Raw genomic sequence first — 21620 nt, 5'->3', positions numbered from 1 at the left:
GTAATCTGATTTGCAGGGGGAGTTGGTTCCAGAGTTGGGGGATGAAGTGGCTGTAGGAGCGTTTGCAGGTGGCTTCTGACAGAAGAGACCTTCCTGGGGGGATGCATAGGCGTTTCTCCATTTCCGAGCGGAGGGGGCGGGTAGGGGTGTACAGGGTTAGCTTGGATTCTATGTAAGCTGGGGTGGTGGCGTAAATTCTTTTATGCGCTATTGCCAGGGCCTTGGAGCATGCTGTCTTATGTGAGAGAGTTCATTTTAGTGCTATTGCCACCTGCTGGTAGATGGTCATAACCCAAAAGTCTCTGGATTCATCTGTTTTGTTGACAAGGAAAAGGCAGTTCTGGAATCATTAAGAAACTTTCCAGACATATATGGTTGGGTGATGTTTGTTATGTTTGTTTAGGTTATTAAGTAGATGGTTGAATGTATGAGACAGTCTATTTTGAAACTGAGATTTATTGATCTGTAACTGATTTATTACTATACTTTTATGGAGCCATGACATGAAAAATCAGCCACACTCAACGTTTTGGATCTGCTACTTTAGTCACTTTTCCTCAGAGACAGTCACATATATGGTCCCCTGCTCTGTACAATATGATGGATAAAAAATAAGAACTGGTTCTTGCTTGTTAATTTTCTTTCCTTTCGTCCTACCAGGCCAATGGAATCATGTCTATCAGGCAGCAGATGAAAACAGAGACTGAAAAGGTTTCTTCCCTTTAAGGGCACCATGAAGTTTGAGGTCTTCAGTATTTTGAGTGACAAAACAGTGGAAGTAGGACTATCCCTTCTTATGAATTACAAACTGAACAATATTGCTATACCTAAAAGAACCAAACTTTGGCCTAGATTCTTGAAAAACCCACATTATAAAACGATGGGCTGCTAGCACAGCTGTTTTGGTAAAAAGCGAGCCATTTTCCAAAAAACGTTCATGTAAATGAGGTTGGTGGAGAGTAGCAGACTTGCTAAATTTGCATGTGCCCATCGCTGGTGAGATGCCCACTCTCTCCCACTGACAAGCGAACCCCCCCACCCCCAGCAGAGATGCCCATTCTCTCCCACTGCATCATAACATCACCCCCCCTGCATCTGACCCCTCTCCTCCATACTTTTAATTAGATGGCAGACTGGAGGGATGCCTACTCCCTCTGGCCAGCTCGAGGGGCCTGGGGCTCTGACTGGCCCATGTTGTTTATGAAGAAAACTGCCCCTTTCTCTCCAATTCACGGGGAAGGTCACTTGAGGCTGCAGACAAGATGGAGGAGCTTCCCACCAAACCAGCGCAAAACCCGCCAAAAAAAACTTCCCCCGAGGCCTGCAGCAGCTATGAGGCCTGAACCGCCCCAGCCGCTAAAGCAGACAAGCCAGCAGCAACGGTAAGGGAGTCTTCCGCACTATCGGTGGTAAGTGAAACCTTATTTCCCTAACCACTGGTGGCTGGAGGAATCCCTGTGTGGGCAGCGAGGGAAGCCCAGGCTTCCCCAATGTCTTCTGCCGGCATGCAAAGCACTCATGAAGGGGATCCCTGGACGCCGCACCCAAAGCCAACGAGGACTCCCCTTCGCAGCGGTTGGCACACCACAAGCACAGATTGGCCGCATAGACCTCGCATCTGGAGCACAATGAGCACTTTCTCCCTTTAAAAGTGCTCATTGCGCAATTTGCGAGTCAGCTAAAAGAAAAATGCCAGTTAGCAACAAAAATCAATTACAGACAATTGAAAGCTTCCCTTCAGACCGGCATTGCCTCAGGATTTATTTTTTTTCTTTAGCAGACTCCACTGGCTCTCTAAGCCATATGACTTGCCGGTATTGGTGGCAAGGCTTACAGCTGAGGTACCTCTACAAAAATTTTGGGGAGGTGGAGGAAATGGAGGGAGGGACTCGGCCCGTTGAGTTTGACACCCCCGAGGTCAGACGGACCCCCGAAAGGGTCCCCCCAAGCTCAGTTCGGCACTAGACGGTGACAAGGCCACTAAACAACTTCCAACAGCCCTACACTAAACCAGGGAAGAATGCAACAGCTTACCACAATCTGCTGGAGACTGAGAACAGACTGAGTGTATTAGGGACTGCACAGCCACTTATTCTACAGCCAAAAGATTCTCTCAGTCTCCACCAGCTGGTCATCATGGTGAGCTATTACCCATCAGTGAACTGTGCCGGTCTGGAGAGACGCTGAAGAATTATGATTTGCACATTTATAACTGTTTTTAATGTTTGTATCATAGCCTTGACCCCTGATGAGGCCTTAGGGCAAAATATGGCCACATCATGTGCTTGAATGTCACATACTGCATTTTTCCATTACATTTGGTCTGTTGCCCTTGTATTTGTTTGCACACCCTCGCCTTCTGTTGTGTTTCTGGTGCCTCTATTTGCTGGCTAATGGACAAAATGCCACAGACCTTGGATTGGTCTAGCAAAGGCACTAAGCAAGCAGGTTGTGTGTTTTTAAATTAATTAAATCATGAAAATAAGAAAAACCTACAAGAGGAAGTCCAAGTTTCTTATTTCTAGGCCCCAGATATACAGAAGTTCAAAAGAACGCCAAATGATTTCATGCAGTAAGCTCACCTCAGGCAGAAAGCCAGCGACTTTCTCGTCCTGCACTCCAGCAAATAGCTCCAATATTCACTGAGAGAACAGCTGAAGGCTGCAGTGGTCAGTCTTGGGACGAGGGCTCTGCATTCATTCAAGTGAATCAGAAAAGCAGCCAGTCCCACAATATGCACATCACTCAGAAGAGAAGCCTGTAAGCCATACACAAGCAAAAGTCTGTATGTGCAGGGAAAGGAGGGGGGGGAGAATCTAAAACATTACCTGCAGAGGGAAAATTATTACAGGAACCAGAGCTACATCATATCCCGACCTTCACCCCCTTTCAGCATCTTGTAATTTCTGCTAAATGTTACCTTGGATTACTGATAAAGCAGTAATAATCAAACTAATAAGCAGAAAGGGACCGCTCTTCTACTGCGAGAGAGAGCATACAGAATCATGCATGCCCATACAAACTGACAAGTGGCTCTAAAAGAGCTAACACCATGCTGTGGGCGCCAGACTACAATAGTCCTCTGCAACCTGCATTATGAGAGCATTTGAATACTGCCTGACCAAGGAGAAATTAGGTTCTTACCTGCTAATTTACTTTCTTTTAGCTTCTCCAGACCAGTAGAGGTTAATCTTTACAAATGGGTATATATCCAATCATGACCAGCAGGTGAAGACTGAAAACAAAACTGTGGGACAGTATATAATATACTCCCTTCTCTATTTACCTCAGTCTGCCGAATAGCCAAGCAGAACCAAGAACTGGAAAACAGAAAGAAAACAATACTCCGAACAGGAGTAACAATTAACATACCCAAGTACTGTTGGAAAATGCAGAGGAGAAATACCCGAAGGAAAATGTCCCCACAGCTCGCCAGCTAAGCCAGCCGAGCCACAGCCGCTGTTCTTCAATTCTCCCCGGCCCTAGAAAAATACTAGAACCCGCAGCAAAAAAAAAAAACTGCCCGCGAAACAGCACCAACAACACAATAATAACAACAACAGACAGGGTGGGGACCTCTACTGGTCTGGAGAAGCTAAAAGAAAGTAAATTAGCAGGTAAGAACCTAATTTCTCCTTCTTTAGCACTTTCCAGATCAGTAGAGGTTAATCTTTACAAATGGGACGTACCAAAGCAGTCCATCTCACGGATGGGACCCCCGCAGGGCCGATACCAGAACATGCTCACCGAACACTGCGTCCCAACGCGCCTGAACATCTACCCGATAATGTCTAACAAAGGAATGCAAGGAGGACCAAACTGCAGCCTTACAAATATCCACTGGAGGCACGAGCGACGACTCAGCCCAAGAAGCTGCCTGACCCCGAGTGGAATGAGCCTTGAGAAACTCCGGAACAGGCTTCTGTCTCAGAAGGTAAGCGGAAGCAATCGTCTCCTTGATCAGGCGCGCAATAGTAGCCTTAGAAGCGCCAGCCCCCCGACGAGGACCCGTCAGATGGACAAAGAGATAATCGGATTTCCGGAATTCCCGGGTCCGCTGCACATAAGAGCGGAGGACCCGACCGACATCCAACTTGCGCAGCTGTCGTTGCTCAGAAGAGCCCTCCCGACTACCCAAGACCGGGAGGACCACCGATTGATTGACATGAAAAGGACAAACTACTTTCGGCAGAAAGGAAGGAACAGGCCGCAAGACAACCCGCTCCCTCGAAAATTCCAAGAAGGGAGCCCTACAAGAGAAAGCCTGAAGCTCAGAAACTCGCCTAGCGGAAGTAATGGCCACCAAAAAGACCGCCTTCAGAGTAAGGTCCTTCAACGAACAGCCATCCAACGGCTCGAAAGGCGGGCGCACCAACACAGAGAGAACCAGATTGAGATCCCAAGAGGGAACAGAGGGCCGTAGGGGAGGCCTGAGCAACTTGGCCGCCCGCAAAAAGCGAATCACATCAGGAGTGGCCGACAAACGCTGACCTGTCACCAACCCTCGAAAAGCCGACAGGGCCGCAAGTTGAACCCGGAGAGAAGACCAAGCCAGGCCTCTATCCAGGCTATCCTGCAAGAACTCTAGAATGTTAGGCAGGGAAGCGCGAAAAGAGACCACTCCCCGCGCCCGGCACCATCCCTCAAAGAGACGCCAAACCCGCACATAAGCCCGAGAAGTAGAAAGCCTCCGGGACCCCAAGAGTGTAGAGATCACCTTATCTGAATATCCCTTCTTACTAAGGCGACCCCTTTCAAGAGCCAAGCCGTAAGACAGAAGGGAGCATGGGAATGGGACCCTGCGTCAGAAGATCGTCCAAGAGAGGGAGAGGAAGAGGATCCGCCACCAGATGCCTCACCAGATCCGCATACCACGGACGTCGAGGCCAATCCGGAGCCACCAGAATCACCAGACCCGGATGGTGAACAATGCGAAGAAGTACTCTGCCCACTAATGGCCAAGGAGGGAACACATACAACAGCCCCTCCGTTGGCCACGGTTGGACCAGAGCATCCAGACCCTCGGCCAGACCGTCCCTGCGACGACTGAAGAAGCGGGGCACTTTGGCGTTGCCACTTGTGGCCATCAGGGGCTGCCCCCAAGCCTGCACTATCAACTGAAACGCCACGGCTCCGAGACACCACTCTCCTGGATCCAGGAAGTGCCGACTGAGGAAGTCCGCCTGAACATTTTCTATCCCGGCTATGTGAGAGGCCGAGAGGTCCAGAAGATGAGACTCTGCCCAAACCATGAGCCGAGCCGCCTCCTGCGCCACCTGAGTGCTCTTGGTGCCCCCCTGACGATTGACATAAGCCACCGCCGTGGCACTGTCCGACAGGACTCTGACCGACTTGCCCAACAAAAGGGAGTGGAAAGCTAACAGCGCCAGACGGACCGCTCTGTTCTCCAACACGTTGATCGACCAAGAGGCCTCCTCCGTGGACCAGGTGCCCTGAGCTGAGTGACCCAAACACTGAGCCCCCCAACCGAGGAGACTCGCATCCGTAAGGAGCACCGTCCACTGTGGAAGATCCAAACCCACCCCCTGAACCAGATGAGGGGTCCGGAGCCACCAACGCAGATTGCAGCACGCCATGCCTCGCAGGGGAACGGGAACATCCAACCCGTGCCTCTGGGGAGACCACCTCCGGAGCAGAGCATACTGGAGAGGACGCATGTGGGCCCGCGCCCACCTCACCACGTCCAGGGATGCCGCCATCAACCCCAAGACTTGGAGGAAATCTCACGCCCGAGGACACCGGGACGCCAAAAGCAGGCGAATCTGAGATTGCAATTTGCTCACCCGGGCCTCTGGAAGGAAGACCTTCCCCAAGGAGGTGTCGAACAGAACCCCAAGTTACTCCAGACGCTGAGCCGGGACCAACTGACTCTTGGAAAGGTTGACCACCCAGCCCATCGACCGGAGAAACTCCACCACCCGAGCCGTAACCCGGGAGCTCTCCTGCAATGACTTTGCCCGAATCAACCAGTCGTCCAGGTAGGGGTGTACCAGAATGCCCTCCGACCGCAAGGCTGCCGCGACGACCACCATCACCTTGGTGAACGTCCGGGGAGCCGTGGCCAGACCAAAGGGAAGCGCACAGAACTGATAGTGCCGACCCAAGATCGCAAAGCGAAGGAAGCGCAGGTGAGAGGCCCGAATGGGAACATGCAAGTAGGCCTCCGTCAGATCGAGAGAAGTGAGAAACTCCCCCGGCTGAACCGCCAGAATGACCGACCGCAGAGTTTCCATACAGAAAGAGGGAATCTTGAGAGCCCTGTTGACCCCTTTCAAATCCAGGATGGGCCGAAAGGTCCCCTCCTTCTTGGGCACCACAAAGTAAATGGAGTACCTGCTGGTGCCCCACTCCGGAGGGGGCACTGGAACAACTGCCCTGAGATCTAGCAAGCGCTGAAGGGTCTGGCGAAAAGCCTGCGTCTTCCAAGGAGTCTGACATGGAGAGGCGAGGAAAAGGTCCGGCAGAGAGCAGGCGAACTCCAGGGCATAACCGTCCCGCACCACCTCCAGGACCCACTGATCGGACGTGATCTCGGCCCATTTGGGGAAAAATTCGCGCAGGCGGGCCCCCACCGGAACCAAAGGGGGCGCCGGCAAGGAGTCATTGTGCAGGACGGGAAGCGGGGGAACCGGCGGAGGGATTCCCTGCCCCCCGACGGGCCCCCCGAAAGGGCTGCATGCACTGGAAGAACTGGCCCCGGGAAAACCCTGGAGCCGGGAAAGAAGCAGCCCCATGCCCAGGGCGATACTTGCGAAACTCCCGCAAACACCCCCGGGCAGCGCCACCCCGAGACGCAGGGCGGGCACGGTCCTCAGGCAGACGGGGCACCTTTGAGTCCGTCAGAGTCTGAAGCAACTTATCCAATTCCTATCCAAACAAAAAAGACCCCCGGAAGGGAAATTTAGTAAGCTTAGCTTTGGACGCAGCCTCCGCCGACCAAGCGCGCAGCTACAAAATACGCCACGTGGCCACGCCAAAGGCCATAGACTTAGCCGAGATCCGCACCAAGTCATAAAGAGCATCTGAAAGGAACGAGGCAGCCATCTCAATCTTCGCCACCTCCTGATCCACCAAAGACCAGTCATCAGACTCCCGATCCATGACACACTCAGCCCACCGAAACACGGCGCGAGCGACCAGCCCCCCACAAATAGCCGCCTGGACCCCAAAGGCAGAGACCTGAAAATCTTGCTTAAGGATGTTCTTCAACTTGCGCTCCTCAGAGTCCCGCAAGGCAGAACTGCCCTCAACAGGCACCGTATGCCGCTTAGACATCGCCGAGACCACTGCGTCTACGACTGGCGATGCTAAAGTAGCCCGATCCCCTCTGGGATGGGATACAAACGAGCCATGCTGCGCGCCAAACGAAACGGTGCCTCCGGCGTTTTCCACTCTTCCAGTATAATATCCCGAATATCCTGATGTATAGGAAAAGAGCGGGAAACGGAATGGATCCCCCGTAGCAGAGGGTCCCCCACACGCGGAGTCTCCGGCGGCGCATCCTCAAAACGCAACACCGAAGAAACCTGTTGAATCAGGTCCGGCAGCTCATCTCTCTGAAAAAGGCGCACCACTGACGCCTCTTCGCCGGAGGACGGGAAACCCGACACCCCGCCGCCAGCTTCCGTCCCCTCCAGAGGGTCCTGGAAATCCTCAGAAAGGTCCAGGTCCTCATCCAGACCGACACGCTCCTCCGACCATAAATCCTCGTCCCACGACACCCGCGGACGCTTGGACAAGGGAGGAGGAGGAGGGGACGCCACAACAGACGAGAGAGGCAAAGCCGCAGGGAGCGCGGAGGAAACCTCACTCCCCGAAACCCCCTGAGCGCAACCGGGACCCTGAAAATAGGCTCTGCACAAGGAAAAAAAGAAATCAGGAGAAAAACCCCCCGAGGGTCCCAAGGGACTCCCTGCCACAGCAGGGGACCCAGCAGAAACCTGCCCCTGGAAGGTCACCTGAGGTGGAAGACAAAATGGAGGGGCCAGACTGAGAAGATGGCGACTTTACCGCCAAAAAAGCTCCCTCCATAGCCTGTAGCGGCTGAGAAACCTGAACAGTCCCAGCCGCTAAAACAGGCAAGTCGGCATCAGCTGTCAAAACATCAGCTGAGAGGGAATCCATAACAACTCGACCGTCGGCGGCTCGGGGAATCCATCCGTGGGCGGTTGGGGAAGACCGGGCTTCCCCACTGCTCCCAGCCGACTCGCGAGGCATCATCGGCGGGGAGCTCTGGGCGCCTGCAGCCGCTGCCGACGGAGCTCCTCCACCGCACCGGCCTGAACACCGCTTGCACAGGCCGGCCGCGAGTGCCTCGCGTCTGGAGCACAAGGAGAAATTAGGTTCTTACCTGCTAATTTACTTTCTTTTAGCTTCTCCAGACCAGTAGAGGTTAACTTTACGAATGGGTATATATCTAATCATGACCAGCAGGTGGAGACTGAAAACAAAACTTTGGGACAGTATATACTATCCTCCCTTCTCTATGTCCCTCAGTCTGCCGAATAGCCAAGCAGAACCAAGAACTGGAAAACAGGAAGAAAACAATACTCCGAACAGGAGTAACAAATAACATACCCAAATGCTGTTGGAAAATGCAGAGGAGAAATACCCGAAGGAAAATGTCCCCACAGCTCGCCAGCTAAGCCAGCCGAGCCACAGCCGCTGTTCTTTAATTCTCCCCGGCCCTAGAAAAATACTAGAACCCGCAGCAAAAAACAAAAACTGCCCGCGAAAACAGCCCCAACAACAACAACAACAACAGACAGGGTGGGGACCTCTACTGGTCTGGAGAAGCTAAAAGAAAGTAAATTAGCAGGTAAGAACCTAATTTCTCCTTCTTTAGCACTCTCCAGACCAGTAGAGGTTAACTTTACGAATGGGACGTACCAAAGCAGTCCCTCTCACGGGCGGGACCCCCGAAGGGCCGATACCAGAACACGCTCACCGAACACCGCGTCCCGACGCGCCTGAACATCTACCCGATAATGTCTCACAAAAGAATACAAGGAGGACCAAACCGCAGCCTTACAAATATCCACCAGAGGCACGAGCGACGACTCAGCCCAAGAAGCCGCCTGACCCCGAGTGGAATGAGCCTTGAGAAACTCCGGAACAGGCTGCTGTTTCAGAAGATAAGCGGAAGCAATCGTCTCCTTGATCCAGCGCGCAATAGTAGCCTTAGAAGCGCCAGCTCCCCGACGAGGACCAGCCAGGAGGACAAAGAGATGATCGGACTTCCGGAATTCCTGGGTCCGCTGCACATCAGAGCGAAGGACCCGACCGACATCCAACTTGCGCAGCTGCCGTTGCTCAGAAGAGCCCTCCCGACCACCCAAGACCGGGAGAACCACCGATTGATTGACATGAAAAGGAGAAACAACCTTCGGCAGAAAGGAAGGAACAGGCCGCAAGACGACCCGCTCCCTAGACAACTCCAAGAAGGGAGCCCTACAAGAGAAAGCCTGCAGCTCAGAAATACGCCTAGCAGAAGTAATGGCCACCAAAAAGACCGCCTTCAAAGTAAGGTCCTTCAAAGAACAGTCGTCCAAGGGCTCGAAAGGCGGGCGCACCAAAACAGAGAGAACCAGATTAAGATCCCAAGAGGGAACCGAGGGCCGTAGGGGAGGCCTAAGCAACTTGGCCGCCCGCAGAAACCGAATCACATCAGGAAGAGCCGATAAACGCTGACCTGACACCAACCCTCGAAAGGTCGACAGGGCCGCAAGATGAACCCGGAGAGAAGACCAAGCCAGGCCTCTATCCAGGCCATCCTGCAAGAACTCTAGAATGTTAGGCAGAGAAGCGCGAAAAGAGGTCACTCCCCGCGCCCGACACCATTCCTCAAAGAGACGCCAAACCCGCACATAAGCCCGAGAGGTAGAAAGCCTCCGGGACCCCAACAGTGTAGCGATCACCTTGTCTGAATATCCCTTCTTGCTAAGGCGACCCCTTTCAAGAGCCACGCCGTAAGACAGAAGAGAGACGGGTCGAACAAGGGAATGGGACCCTGCATCAGAAGGTCGTCCGAGAGAGGCAGAGGAAGAGGAACCGCCACCAGGTGCCTCACCAGATCCGCATACCACGGACGTCGAGGCCAATCCGGAGCCACCAGCACCACCAAACCCGGATGGTGAACAATGCGAAGAAGCACTCTGCCCACCAGCGGCCAAGGAGGGAACACATACAACAGCCCCTCCGTTGGCCACGGCTGGACCAGAGCATCCAGACCCTCGGCCAGCCCTTCCCTGCGACGACTGAAGAAGCGGGGCACTTTGGCGTTGCCACTCGTGGCCATCAGGTCCATCAGGGGCTGCCCCCAATCTTGCACTATCAACCGAAACGCTCCGGCGCCGAGAAACCACTCTCCTGGATCCAGGAAGTGACGACTGAGGAAGTCTGCCTGAACATTTTCTACCCCGGCTATATGAGAAGCCGAGAGGTCCAGAAGATGGGACTCCGCCCAAACCATGAGCCGAGCCGCCTCCTGCGCCACAGGAGTGCTCTTGGTGCCCCCCTGACGATTGACATAAGCCACCGCCGTGGCATTGTCCGACAGGACTCTGACCGACTTGCCCAGCAAAAGGGAGTGGAAAGCTAACAGCGCCAGCCTGACCGCTCTGGTCTCCAACCCGTTGATCGACCAGGAGGCCTCCTCCGCGGACCAGGTGCCCCGAGCTGAGTGGCCCATAAACTGAGCCCCCCAACCGAGGAGACTCGCATCCGTAAGGAGCACCGTCCACTGCGGGAGATCCAGACCCACCCCCTGAACCAGGTGAGGGGTCCGGAGCCACCAGCGCAGACTGCAGCGCGCCAAGCCTCGCAGGGGAACCGGAACAACCAAATCTTGCCTCCGGGGAGACCACCTCCGGAGCAGAGCATACTGAAGAGGACGCATGTGGGCCCGCGCCCACCTCACCACGTCCAGGGACGCCGCCATTGACCCCAGGACTTGGAGGAAATCTCGCGCCCGAGGACCCCGGGACGCCAAAAGCAGGCGAATCTGAGATTGCAATTTGCTCACCCGGGCCTCTGGAAGGAAGACCTTCCCCAAGGAGATGTCGAACATAACCCCAAGGCACTCCAGACGCTGAGCCGGGACCAACCGACTCTTGGAAAGGTTGACCACCCAGCCCAGCGACCGGAGAAACTCCACCACCCGAGCCGTAACCCGGGAGCTCTCCTGCAACGACTTTGCCCGAATCAACCAGTCGTCCAGGTAGGGGTGAACCAGGATGCCCACCGACCGCAAGGCTGCCGCGACGACCACCATTACCGTGGTGAACGTCCGAGGAGCCGTGGCCAGACCAAAGGGAAGCGCACAGAACTGAAAGTGCCGCCCCAAGATCGCAAAGCGAAGGAAGTGCTGATGAGAGGCCCGAATTGGAACCTGCAAGTAGGCCTCCGTCAGATCGAGAGACGTAAGAAACTCCCCCGGCTGAACCGCCAGAATGACCGACCGCAGCGTTTCCATGCGGAAAGACGGAATCTTGAGAGCTCTGTTGACCCCTTTCAAATCCCGGATGGGCCGAAAGGTCCCCTCCTTTATGGCCACCACAAAGTAAATGGAGTACCTGCCGGTGCCCCACTCCGTAGGGGACACCGGCACCACTGCCTCGAGATCTAGCAAACGCTGAAGGGTCTGACGAAAAGCCTGCGTCTTCCATGGAGTCTGACATGGAGAAGCGAGGAAAAGGTCCGGCAGAGAGCGGGTAACCGTCCCGCACCACCTCAAGGACCCACTGATCGGACGCGATCTCGGCCCATTTGGGGAAAAATTTGCGCAGCCGGGCCCCCACCGGAACCAAAGGGGGCGCCGGCAAGGAGTCATTGCGCAGGACGGGAAGCGGGGGAACCGGCGGAGGGATTCCCTGCCCCCCGACGGGCCCCCCGAAAGGGCTGCATGCGCTGGAAGAACCGACCCCGGGAAAAACCCTGAGCCGGGAAAGAAGCAGCCCCACGCCCCGGGCGATACTTGCGAAATTCCCGCAAACGCCCCCGGGCAGCCCCACACCTAGACGCAGGGCGGGCACGGTCCTCAGGCAGACGGGGCACCTTCGAGTCCGTCAGAGTCTGAATCAACTCATCTAATTCCTCTCCAAACAAAAAGACCCCCTAAAGGGAACTTTAGTAAACTTAGCTTTGGACGCAGAATCCGCCGCCCAAGCGCGCAGCCACAAAATACGCCGCGCGGCCATGCCATAGACTTAGCCGAAATCCGCACCAAGTCATAAAGAGCATCTGAGAGGAACGAGGCAGCCATCGCAATCTTCGCTACCTCCTGATCCACTAGAGACCAGTCATCAGACTCCCGATCCAGGACACGCTCAGCCCACCGAAACACGGCGCGAGCGACTAGCTCCCCACAAACAGCCGCCTGGACCCCAAAGGCAGAGACATCAAAATCATACTTAAGAAGAGTCTCTAACGCACGCGCCTCCGAGACCCTAAGAGCAGAACCGTCCATAACAGGCACGGTATGCCGCTTAGGAAGTGCCGAGACCACCGCGTTCCCCATTGGCGAAATTAAGGTAGCCCTACCTCCCTCCGGGACGGGATACCCAAGAGCCAAGGCGCACACCAAACGAAACTGCGCCCATAGGCCACTGCGCCAACACAAAATCCCGCAAATCCTGACGCACAGGAAAAGAGCGGGAACCAGGACAGACCCCCTGAAGCAGAGGGGCCCCCATACGCGGGGTCTCCGGCGGCGCCACTGCAAAAATGCAGCACCAAGGAGACCTGCTACACAGGTCTAAAAGCTCATCCCTCTGAATAAAAAAGCGCACCACGGACGCATCTGCTCTGGAAGACGGGAAACCCGCCGCCCCGCTGCCAACAGGCGTCCCCTCTAGAGGATCCTGGAAGCCCGCCAAAGCAGCCAGGTCCTCAACCAGGCCAACACGCTCCTCCGCCCACCAATTCGCAATCCAAGCCCCCCCGCGGGCGCTTGGATGAGGGAGGAGGAAGAGGGGACGCCAAACGAAAAGAGGGAGGCAAAGCCATAGGGGGCGCGGAGGGAAACCCCCCCCGAAACCCCCCAGGCGCACGTGGGACCCCCAAAAGTCCGCACAAAGAAAGAAAATAAATTGGGGGCAAAAAACCCCTGGGGGTCCCCAGGGACTCCCTGCCCCAGCAGGGGTCCATGCTGAAACCTGCCCCTGTGTTCGCCCTACAGGGGGAAGGTCACCTGAGGTTGCAGACAAAATGGAGGGGCCAGACAGAGAAGATGGCGGTTTTCCCGCCAAAAAAGCTCCCTCCATAGCCTGAAGCGGCTGAGAAACCTGAATAGTCTCAGCCGCTAAAGCAGGCAAGCCGGCATCAGCTGTCAAAAAATCAGCTGAGAGGGAATCCTTCGGGGAATCCCTCCGTGGGCGGTTGTGGAAGACCGGGCTTCCCCACTGCTCCAAGCCGACTCGCGAGGCACCATCGGCGGGGAGCTCTGGGCGCCTGCAGCCGCTGCCGACGGAGCTCCACCACCTCACCGACCCAAACCGCCGAGTTCAGGCCGGCCGCGAGTGCCTCGCGGCTGGACTAAAATTGTGGCCTACTCCCCCGGAGAAGGGCACAATTGCTCCAGACGCGACCTAGCTATAAAAAAGTGCTGGTTACATGAAAAAATACAGTAAAATACAGTTTTCTTAAAGGGAAACAACCCTTCAGACCAGCACTACCTCAGGATTTTTTATTTTTTATTTTTTTTTACAGAACAGACTCCACAGGCTCTCGAAGCAATATGCCTTGCTTGACTTAGGGGGCAAGGCTTACTGCTGAGGCTCCTCTAAAAAAATGTGGGGAGGTGGAGGAAGTGGGGGGAGGGACCCCGCTCGTGACCCGCCGGGTTTGACACCCCCGAGGTCGGACGGACCCCCAAACAGGGCCCGACCAAGCTCCGTCCGGCCAAAAACAGGGACAATAAACCCCTAAACAAATTCCAACAGCCCTACCAAGAGAGATGGGTACAGATCACTCAACACCTGCTGGAGACTGAAAGAAGACTGAGGGACATAGAGAAGGGAGGATAGTATATACTGTCCCAAAGTTTTGTTTTCAGTCTCCACCTGCTGGTCATGATTAGATATATACCCATTCGTAAAGTTAACCTCTACTGGTCTGGAGAGTGCTAAAGAATGAGCACTTTTTCCCTTTAGAAGTGCTCATTGCTCCATACGCGACCTAGCTAGAAAAAAGTGCCGGTTAGATGAAAAAATACAGTAAAATACAGTTTTCTTAAAGGGAAACAACCCTCCAGACCAGCACTACCTCAGGATTTTTTTTTTTTTTTTTTTACAGAACAGACTCCACAGGCTCTCGAAGCAATATGCCTTGTTTGATTTAGGGGGCAAGGCTTACTGCTGAGGCTCCTCTAAAAAAATGTGGGGAGGTGGAGTGAAAAGGATTCAGGTCCCAATTCCTGCCCCATACTTTCTCTGTCTCTGTCATATGTAAGTCAGGTACCTGGGGACACATCTTAAAGACCAGAAACCATCTTTCAAAACATGTCCGTCTTTTACTATGAGTTTCACATCTTTATACGAATCAGGTTTGCCAGCATGTGATGGCATGTGACGTAAATACAAACCATATATGGATACAGGTCACATGAAACTTTAAACACATCAGCATTTTTCCTATCTAGAGATTGAAGTCCAAAAGGTAAGAAAAAGCCTTGACCAGCAGAGCTTCTTAACTAAAGCTGTCTGTAAATACGGCTTAACAAAACAATTGAATTCACTTCACTACAACTCTGTTTAAACATTCATGTCAAAGAAAGAAAGACAAACATAGATGTCCTTATACCATCTTCAAAGAAGGGAAAGATAAACAGGGCCTACCTTTGCATCTTTAAACAACATATGCCTAAGGACACTTACTAAAGTTCTGATACGTGTCCGTTCAATTCCCCTCTTACGTCATGTAAATGACGTCACAAATACACAGCATGAGCTGGAAGGGAGTGATACTCTAGGTATGTCTCTCAAGGAGGGGTCTTTTTAGGAGCTGTAATACGAATAACACAGTACATGAGCAGTCAAGACAAGAGTGCAAATAATAAGAGATTATGCATTCAACTAAAGTGCTGATCCCAAAAATTAGATAAATCAGAGTTACATTTGAACTCAGCAAAGAGGTCTGCTAATTTCTGAATGGCCATAGGAGGACCTATATTGTCAGAAAGAAAAGTACAACAGCTTAAAGTACTGAGGAGAATTTTTCAGAATTCTCAGCTAGAATCATATCTAGGGCCATATGATTTTGAGAACCATCTGAGAAGTGGAGCCTAATTGATCAGTAATACCTTGCAAGGCGTCCCTAGAATAGTTCACAAAGCGTTGCTGATTATAATAATTTTAACTAATCCGATCAACATTCTTATTAATAGTAATAAAGGGAATAAGGAACTCAAACCCAGCCTTAACCTGAGCTCGGGCCTTAAATTCATCTGGGACCCCTCTTGGGACCCCTATAGCATCTATGTATACATGTGATCAGATTTATATCAAGACAGAAAAGAGGAAAAACCATGTGAATAGGAAGGATGCCTTTCAGAAAGAATATGCAGAAGCATAGTAACCTTAACTAAAGTGCACTGGCCTATCCACTGGCTGGGTAGCTTAACAGGGAGCCAAAAGTCTCCATAAAGCCAGTAAATATCAAATCTGATGCAGCAACAATAGGGCATACCTATGAGCCAAGACAGAACAATAACCTGGGGGTAAATTACCTACAAAACTACTCTGTGTCAGATTAGAAACATGACATATGTAAGCTTTTGCTGTCCTGGCAACAAAGGGTATTTAGAACACTGCAGTGCACAAAGAGGATAGGTAAATAACCCAAAAAGGCATGGTTGGATACCAGGAGGGAGGTCCAGATGTACGGTTCCTAGATGGGGTCTAGCTTGAGCACATATGTAACAATTACTCTTATTATGTTGATCAGCAGTGAATTTCATCCATTCTAACCAAAGGTTACGTTCTGAAAACCCTACCTCAACAGCCACAATATCTTCAAAAGTGGGATTGGCAATAGCCATCATGTCAGTAAGTTTATTGAATGTAGGGGCCAGTGAGTTAGTATTTTTTGGGGCCCCCACAAAATGGCGGGAGAAGATGAGTGGAGGTAGATAGATCCCATAAGAAAACTGATGATAGCTAGACCCACCCTTAAACCACATGTCCATAATGTACATACCTTCATCAGTAGGTCTAGGGTTGTCAATAGTAAGAGAAAGCTTAATAATTTGTGCAGGAACACTTTTCCTATAACAGTGTCCAACCTTATGAAAGGTCATACAAGTAAGCAGTGATTTACCATTTTGGTCCACTGTTTTTCAGGGTATTTTCTAGTTTATAAGCCCAGTCAGTATTAATATTCCACCCTACCACTCCCCAGAATGCACACTTAACCCCCCAACGTGAGTCAGTAACATATATATATATGTCTTTAGTTTTAGGAATTTCTGAGGACCAATGGCACAGCCTTGGGATATCAATTGATGAACAGTCCACAATGTCACAATACTCAAAGGAGAAGGTGGCAACTTGCACACTGCTGGAATTATACCAAAGGGTAGCATACTATCGGTCTTTTCTGGATTCCAATTGAAGGACAGCCTTTGCGAGGGAGTAGTCCAGCTTAACGTCGTGTTCGCAAAGAGGTGTCGGGGGTGCTGTTTACAGCAGGAGTGTCATTTACAGATGGGTATGGGCAGAAAGTGTCGTGAACCCAGAACACATCATCCCTGTAGACCCAGTTAGAAATGATCCATACAGGGAGAAAAACTAGCAGCAGCAGTGCCAGTAAGAGAATGATAAAGTTGGTAGAATGCTGCAATGAGATCATCATGTTGTTCCACTGGAGGAGGTGAAATCTGCGCAGGGAAGACTTGCTTCTGGGGTTTTAGGTTAACCCTCTTCAAGCGACTTGCGTGGATCCAAACAGGAAACTCCTCAGTGAGTGCAGCGGGCCTGGGCACAGCGATCACAGTAGTGGGAAGGCCAAAGGGGAAATCCGTCTGCTTCCGATCCTTGGAAAGCTGCTGGATAATCACCAGGCTGGAAAAAATGGGTAGGAATCTGTGGAGAGAAAGGAGAAGTGCAAGACACGTTTCTTTGAACAAGCCCTAATATTTCAATTAGCTTTTGGACGTATTCCTCCTGTATCAAGGGAAAATCTACCCATGGGGCGGGGAAAGGTCATCCCGTGAGAATCTCAAAGGGAGAGCAGCCAGATGTCTGTGCATACAGAAAGAGATACTTGAAAAGAAATGCTTGAAAAGCATTCCAAATATCATTCAGCAGCTGTACTCCAATGTGATCCAAATAAGAGATAGAAAACAAGAGAAACCATGTTACCTGTACTGAATGTGGCAACATGTAACAATACCAATTCATTCACTTAGCATAGCCATGGCAAAAGAGAGACAATACTCACTTGCTTAAGGTTCTTAATTGAACAATCCAAAAGGATATGTTTTTCGTGCTTCATATAACTATTATGCACTTCAGAGAGACCATATTGATGTACTGAATGTATTCAGAAATGTATATTGAATGGATCATATGTAGGGAACACCACGAAATAAACGCTGTATAAAGTAAAACTTTTTCTTATAACCCCTAACTAAACTATATTCAGAATATAAAAGCTAAAAGTAAAAGAACATTGCGCAGTTAGGCTAGTAAGAAGTGGAAAAAGAGCTCTAGAAATGGCCAATATTATGTATCCTGGGGTACCCACTAAACTAAGACAAGTAAACATGACACAGACAAAACATAAAGTTTTAAGCGTGGAGCTATTACTCCATCTGTCAAGTGTGCAGGGCTGAATTTAACTCTGCAAATAAACACATTGATATAAAAAAACCAAAACTACAAATAATGTATATCATAACCATCTCATATTTGGAAAAAGGCATAAAGCTAATGTCTCTTTGGAGCGTCTCTATCTCTGCAGTGATAAAGAGGACCCATGGAAAACATTAGAAATATCTGTGCCAAAACTGATCTGGGATGGCTATGTATAAATCCGGAAAAACCCTTTTAAATTAGCAACATCCTAATTTCAGCTAAAACAATAGAAAGGAATTGTATTTTCCAATTTATTTTCAATTCACAACCGTGCCAGCTGTAATTATCGAGCTATATATCTCTGTATCAAGGAGCAAAAGGTCAAGAATGAAAATATCACTAGCAAGAAGTTAAAATGTCGAGCGAGCACTACGATAACCAATACCATGATATTGAGCAATGAATAAGGGAGAGCTAGCAGCTGGTATCCAGGGTTTCCCCTCTTTGCACCAAAGTCCGTCCAAAAGGGCGGCTTTGGGCACCTGCCAAACGCCAGGCATCAAATTCAGAGGAGGGGGTGGTAACAAGGACTGAAGCTGTGAAAAAAGAGAGGAAGAGAATCCTGTTCACCCTTGAGACCCAGAAGCCTATTTAAAAGAAGGACATCGTGAAAAGTATGAAGGGTAATGGGGTGACCTAGGATCAGAAAAGTAACCATCTCTACCACCATAGCACAAGCAGCCAGGGAACTTGAACAGGAGTGACTATAAAAAAAGGCAACAGAGCGTAATTTACCGCCATGTTCTCCCTTCATGGTGTTACAATAGTCCCAAACAAAGAGATAAAACATGTGGGCATAAGCAGGAAAACCCAAACTTGAGCTAGAAACCAAAGCACATCTTAAATGTCCAACATTTCATAAGTCCATCTGATAAGAGCAGTCATTTCAGAAACCAGGGTCTGTCTCAAAATCTGGTCATAGAAGGAACAAGCAGAGATCCATTGGCGGCAGTGACCAATCATAGCAAGAAAAGTAAGCATGCCTTTCTTGGTAGCTGGGCGGAGCAGAACAGCAGCAATGCAGAAAGTGCAGATTTTCCTCTGACCATGAGACAGGACAAAACCCAGGTATTTCACTTCAGATGTACACCAGTGCAGTTTATTTCATGACACCTTGTGACCACACACAGACAACCATTATAAAAGGTACAAACTATCAGCCTGACAGGTCTCCTGAATTATGGAACACAAAAGTTGTACAAAATAAGAATAGGACCATGAGGGGCAGTGCATGACTTGTAGAATAGCCCGAAGGACATTCCACACTAGGTATACTGTTGCTTAAGGGTGAAGGCAGCCTCACCAAAGGGACTAAAAATAAAACATTCTTTAGGACAATGATAGAAAAAAATCATTGGCTGCCGATGGAATGGTGGAAGAAACATAAGGGCAATGAGAATTACCAAAACATTAACAGCCCTAAATCTAGGACGAAACAGGGAATGCCATCAGCTTTGGCAACAAGAGCGATGGGCGTATTATAAGAAGAGATGGTGGTTTTGATAATGCCGGAGAAAAGTCAAGAGACAAGCAGTGGAATCTCACCTTACTGCTTTATAAAACCAAGAATGAGTAACTTCAAAGAAGCACTATAGGGGGTCAGTGGAAGCCCAAACAGAGAAGTCTGGGGGAAGGGACAAAAACATTCATGCACAGACCCTGATAATGAAAGCAAAGAACAGATTAGCTTTGCTCTGCACAAGAAAGAAAACCTCTAAAACGGAATTTTTTCTTTTTCTTGTTTCTTTTTTTAACTACAAGGGAAAGATCTTAGACTGATTCAAACAGCGCATTCAATTCATTCCACATAACAGCATGTCCTACCTCAGTAGTAAACATTGGTGACACAGAAAGATGGGAGCTGAAGGAAAAATGTCATACACACACACAGCCGTACAAGTCTCATTTGTCTAGGAGTAAGTGCCTTTATGACTCATTACAAAAGCAATATAACAATGCAAAAATATTCGCTTATCTTACCTTATAAGCGAGGTACAGTAATAAGAGACAATAAAATCTTATACTCTATAAAAGTGTTAACCTTACAAATGACAGAGTGGGCAGGGGGGTTCTATAAATAATTTCATTCTTTCCGAAAGAATGGCAGCTGCGTATATATATGAGGGGCGCTTACCGAAAGTACCCCGAGATTTTTCCCAAAAAAACTCCATAATAGAACCCAAAGCTTGAACTTAAAATAAGGGGTTGGGTACAGGTCACCACTACCCAGTGAGTATTAAAGAACAGAAAAAATTCAGAAATACTCACAAAATACCGGTGATATCATCTGCCCATCGCGGACAAGCCCCCAACTGAAAAGGATTCAGGTCCCAATTCCTGCCCCATACTTTCTCTGTCTCTGTCATATGTAAGTCAGGTACCTGGGGACACATCTTAAAGACCAGAAACCATCTTTCAAAACATGTCCGTCTTTTACTATGAGTTTCACATCTTTATACGAATCAGGTTTGCCAGCATGTGATGGCATGTGACGTAAATACAAACCATATATGGATACAGGTCACATGAAACTTTAAACACATCAGCATTTTTCCTATCTAGAGATTGAAGTCCAAAAGGTAAGAAAAAGCCTTGACCAGCAGAGCTTCTTAACTAAAGCTGTCTGTAAATACGGCTTAACAAAACAATTGAATTCACTTCACTACAACTCTGTTAAAACATTCATGTCAAAGAAAGAAAGACAAACATAGATGTCCTTATACCATCTTCAAAGAAGGGAAAGATAAACAGGGCCTACCTTTGCATCTTTAAACAACATATGCCTAAGGACACTTACTAAAGTTCTGATACGTGTCCGTTCAGTGGAGGAAGTGGGGGGAGGGACCCCACTCGAGACCCGCCGGGTTTGACCCCCCGAGGTCGGACGGACCCCCAAACAGGGCCCGCCCAAGCTCTGTCCGGCCAAAAACAGGGACTAGAAACCCCCTAAACAAATTCCAACAGCCCTACCAAGGGAGATGGGTACAGATCACTCAACACCTGCTGGAGACTGAAAGAAGACTGAGGTAAATAGAGAAGGGAGTATATTATATACTGTCCCACAGTTTTGTTTTCAGTCTCCACCTGCTGGTCATGATTGGATATATACCCATTCGTAAAGATTAACCTCTACTGGTCTGGAGAGTGCTAAAGAAGTGGAATTGTCCCAATCAGAATGGTGCACACCAAAAAAGTGTCTTTCAACTCATCTGATAAATCCAAATGCCTTTATTCATCCAAAATTCATCTAATGACTTAGCGACCCGACATGCACATGTTTCGGCCTACTCGGCCTGCCTCAGGAGTCTTATGAGTCTTCGGGTGTATATTAAGAATCATACAGGATATAAAGATGCACAATCTCTCTAAATGCTGCTTTGGAATTTTGGATGAATAAAGGCATTTGGATTTATCAGATGAATTGAAAGACACTTTTTTGGTGTGCACCATTCTGATTTGTTCTGTGCTTCTGATTTTGTGGTTTTGCTCCCCCTGTTTTATCTTTGTTAGCTCTTTTAGAGCATTTAGGATTCTGTAGCCTCTCTCTAGCAGTCCCTTTCTATATGATAGGATTTCAGAGGCAGACCCCATAGATTTCTTTAACTAGAACGTCTCACCTGATTGCAGATAAGCTGCAGGAGCCTCAGCATCACCGCTCCTACGATCCATGGATGCCCACAAAGCATCTTCACAAAAAGAGATGGCCAGGTGCCCTGCCTGCGGTGAGAACAAGAAAAAGCCCAAACA

The 21620-nt window shown here is 50.0% G+C and overlaps 1 protein-coding gene across 3 annotated transcripts in view; it reads right to left on the bottom strand.

Annotated features, from left to right (window-relative positions):
- FANCA (FA complementation group A) overlaps positions 1-21620 on the bottom strand; it is a 184026-nt gene that overhangs the window by 71667 nt on the left and 90739 nt on the right. For all 3 annotated transcript variants that reach the window (XM_033940379.1, XM_033940381.1, XM_033940380.1), the window contains exons 25-26: positions 21491-21590; positions 2583-2758 (exon numbers count right to left, since the gene is read on the bottom strand). In XM_033940379.1, coding sequence (XP_033796270.1) covers positions 2583-2758; positions 21491-21590 — 276 coding nt within the window. The remainder of the gene's footprint in view (positions 1-2582; positions 2759-21490; positions 21591-21620) is intronic.

The sequence above is a fragment of the Geotrypetes seraphini genome, chromosome 4 (genome assembly GCF_902459505.1).
Source record: "Geotrypetes seraphini chromosome 4, aGeoSer1.1, whole genome shotgun sequence".
NCBI lineage: Eukaryota > Metazoa > Chordata > Amphibia > Gymnophiona > Dermophiidae > Geotrypetes > Geotrypetes seraphini.
The sequence above is the reverse complement of the archived record's forward strand: the minus strand, read 5'-3'. Positions and strand labels throughout refer to the sequence as shown.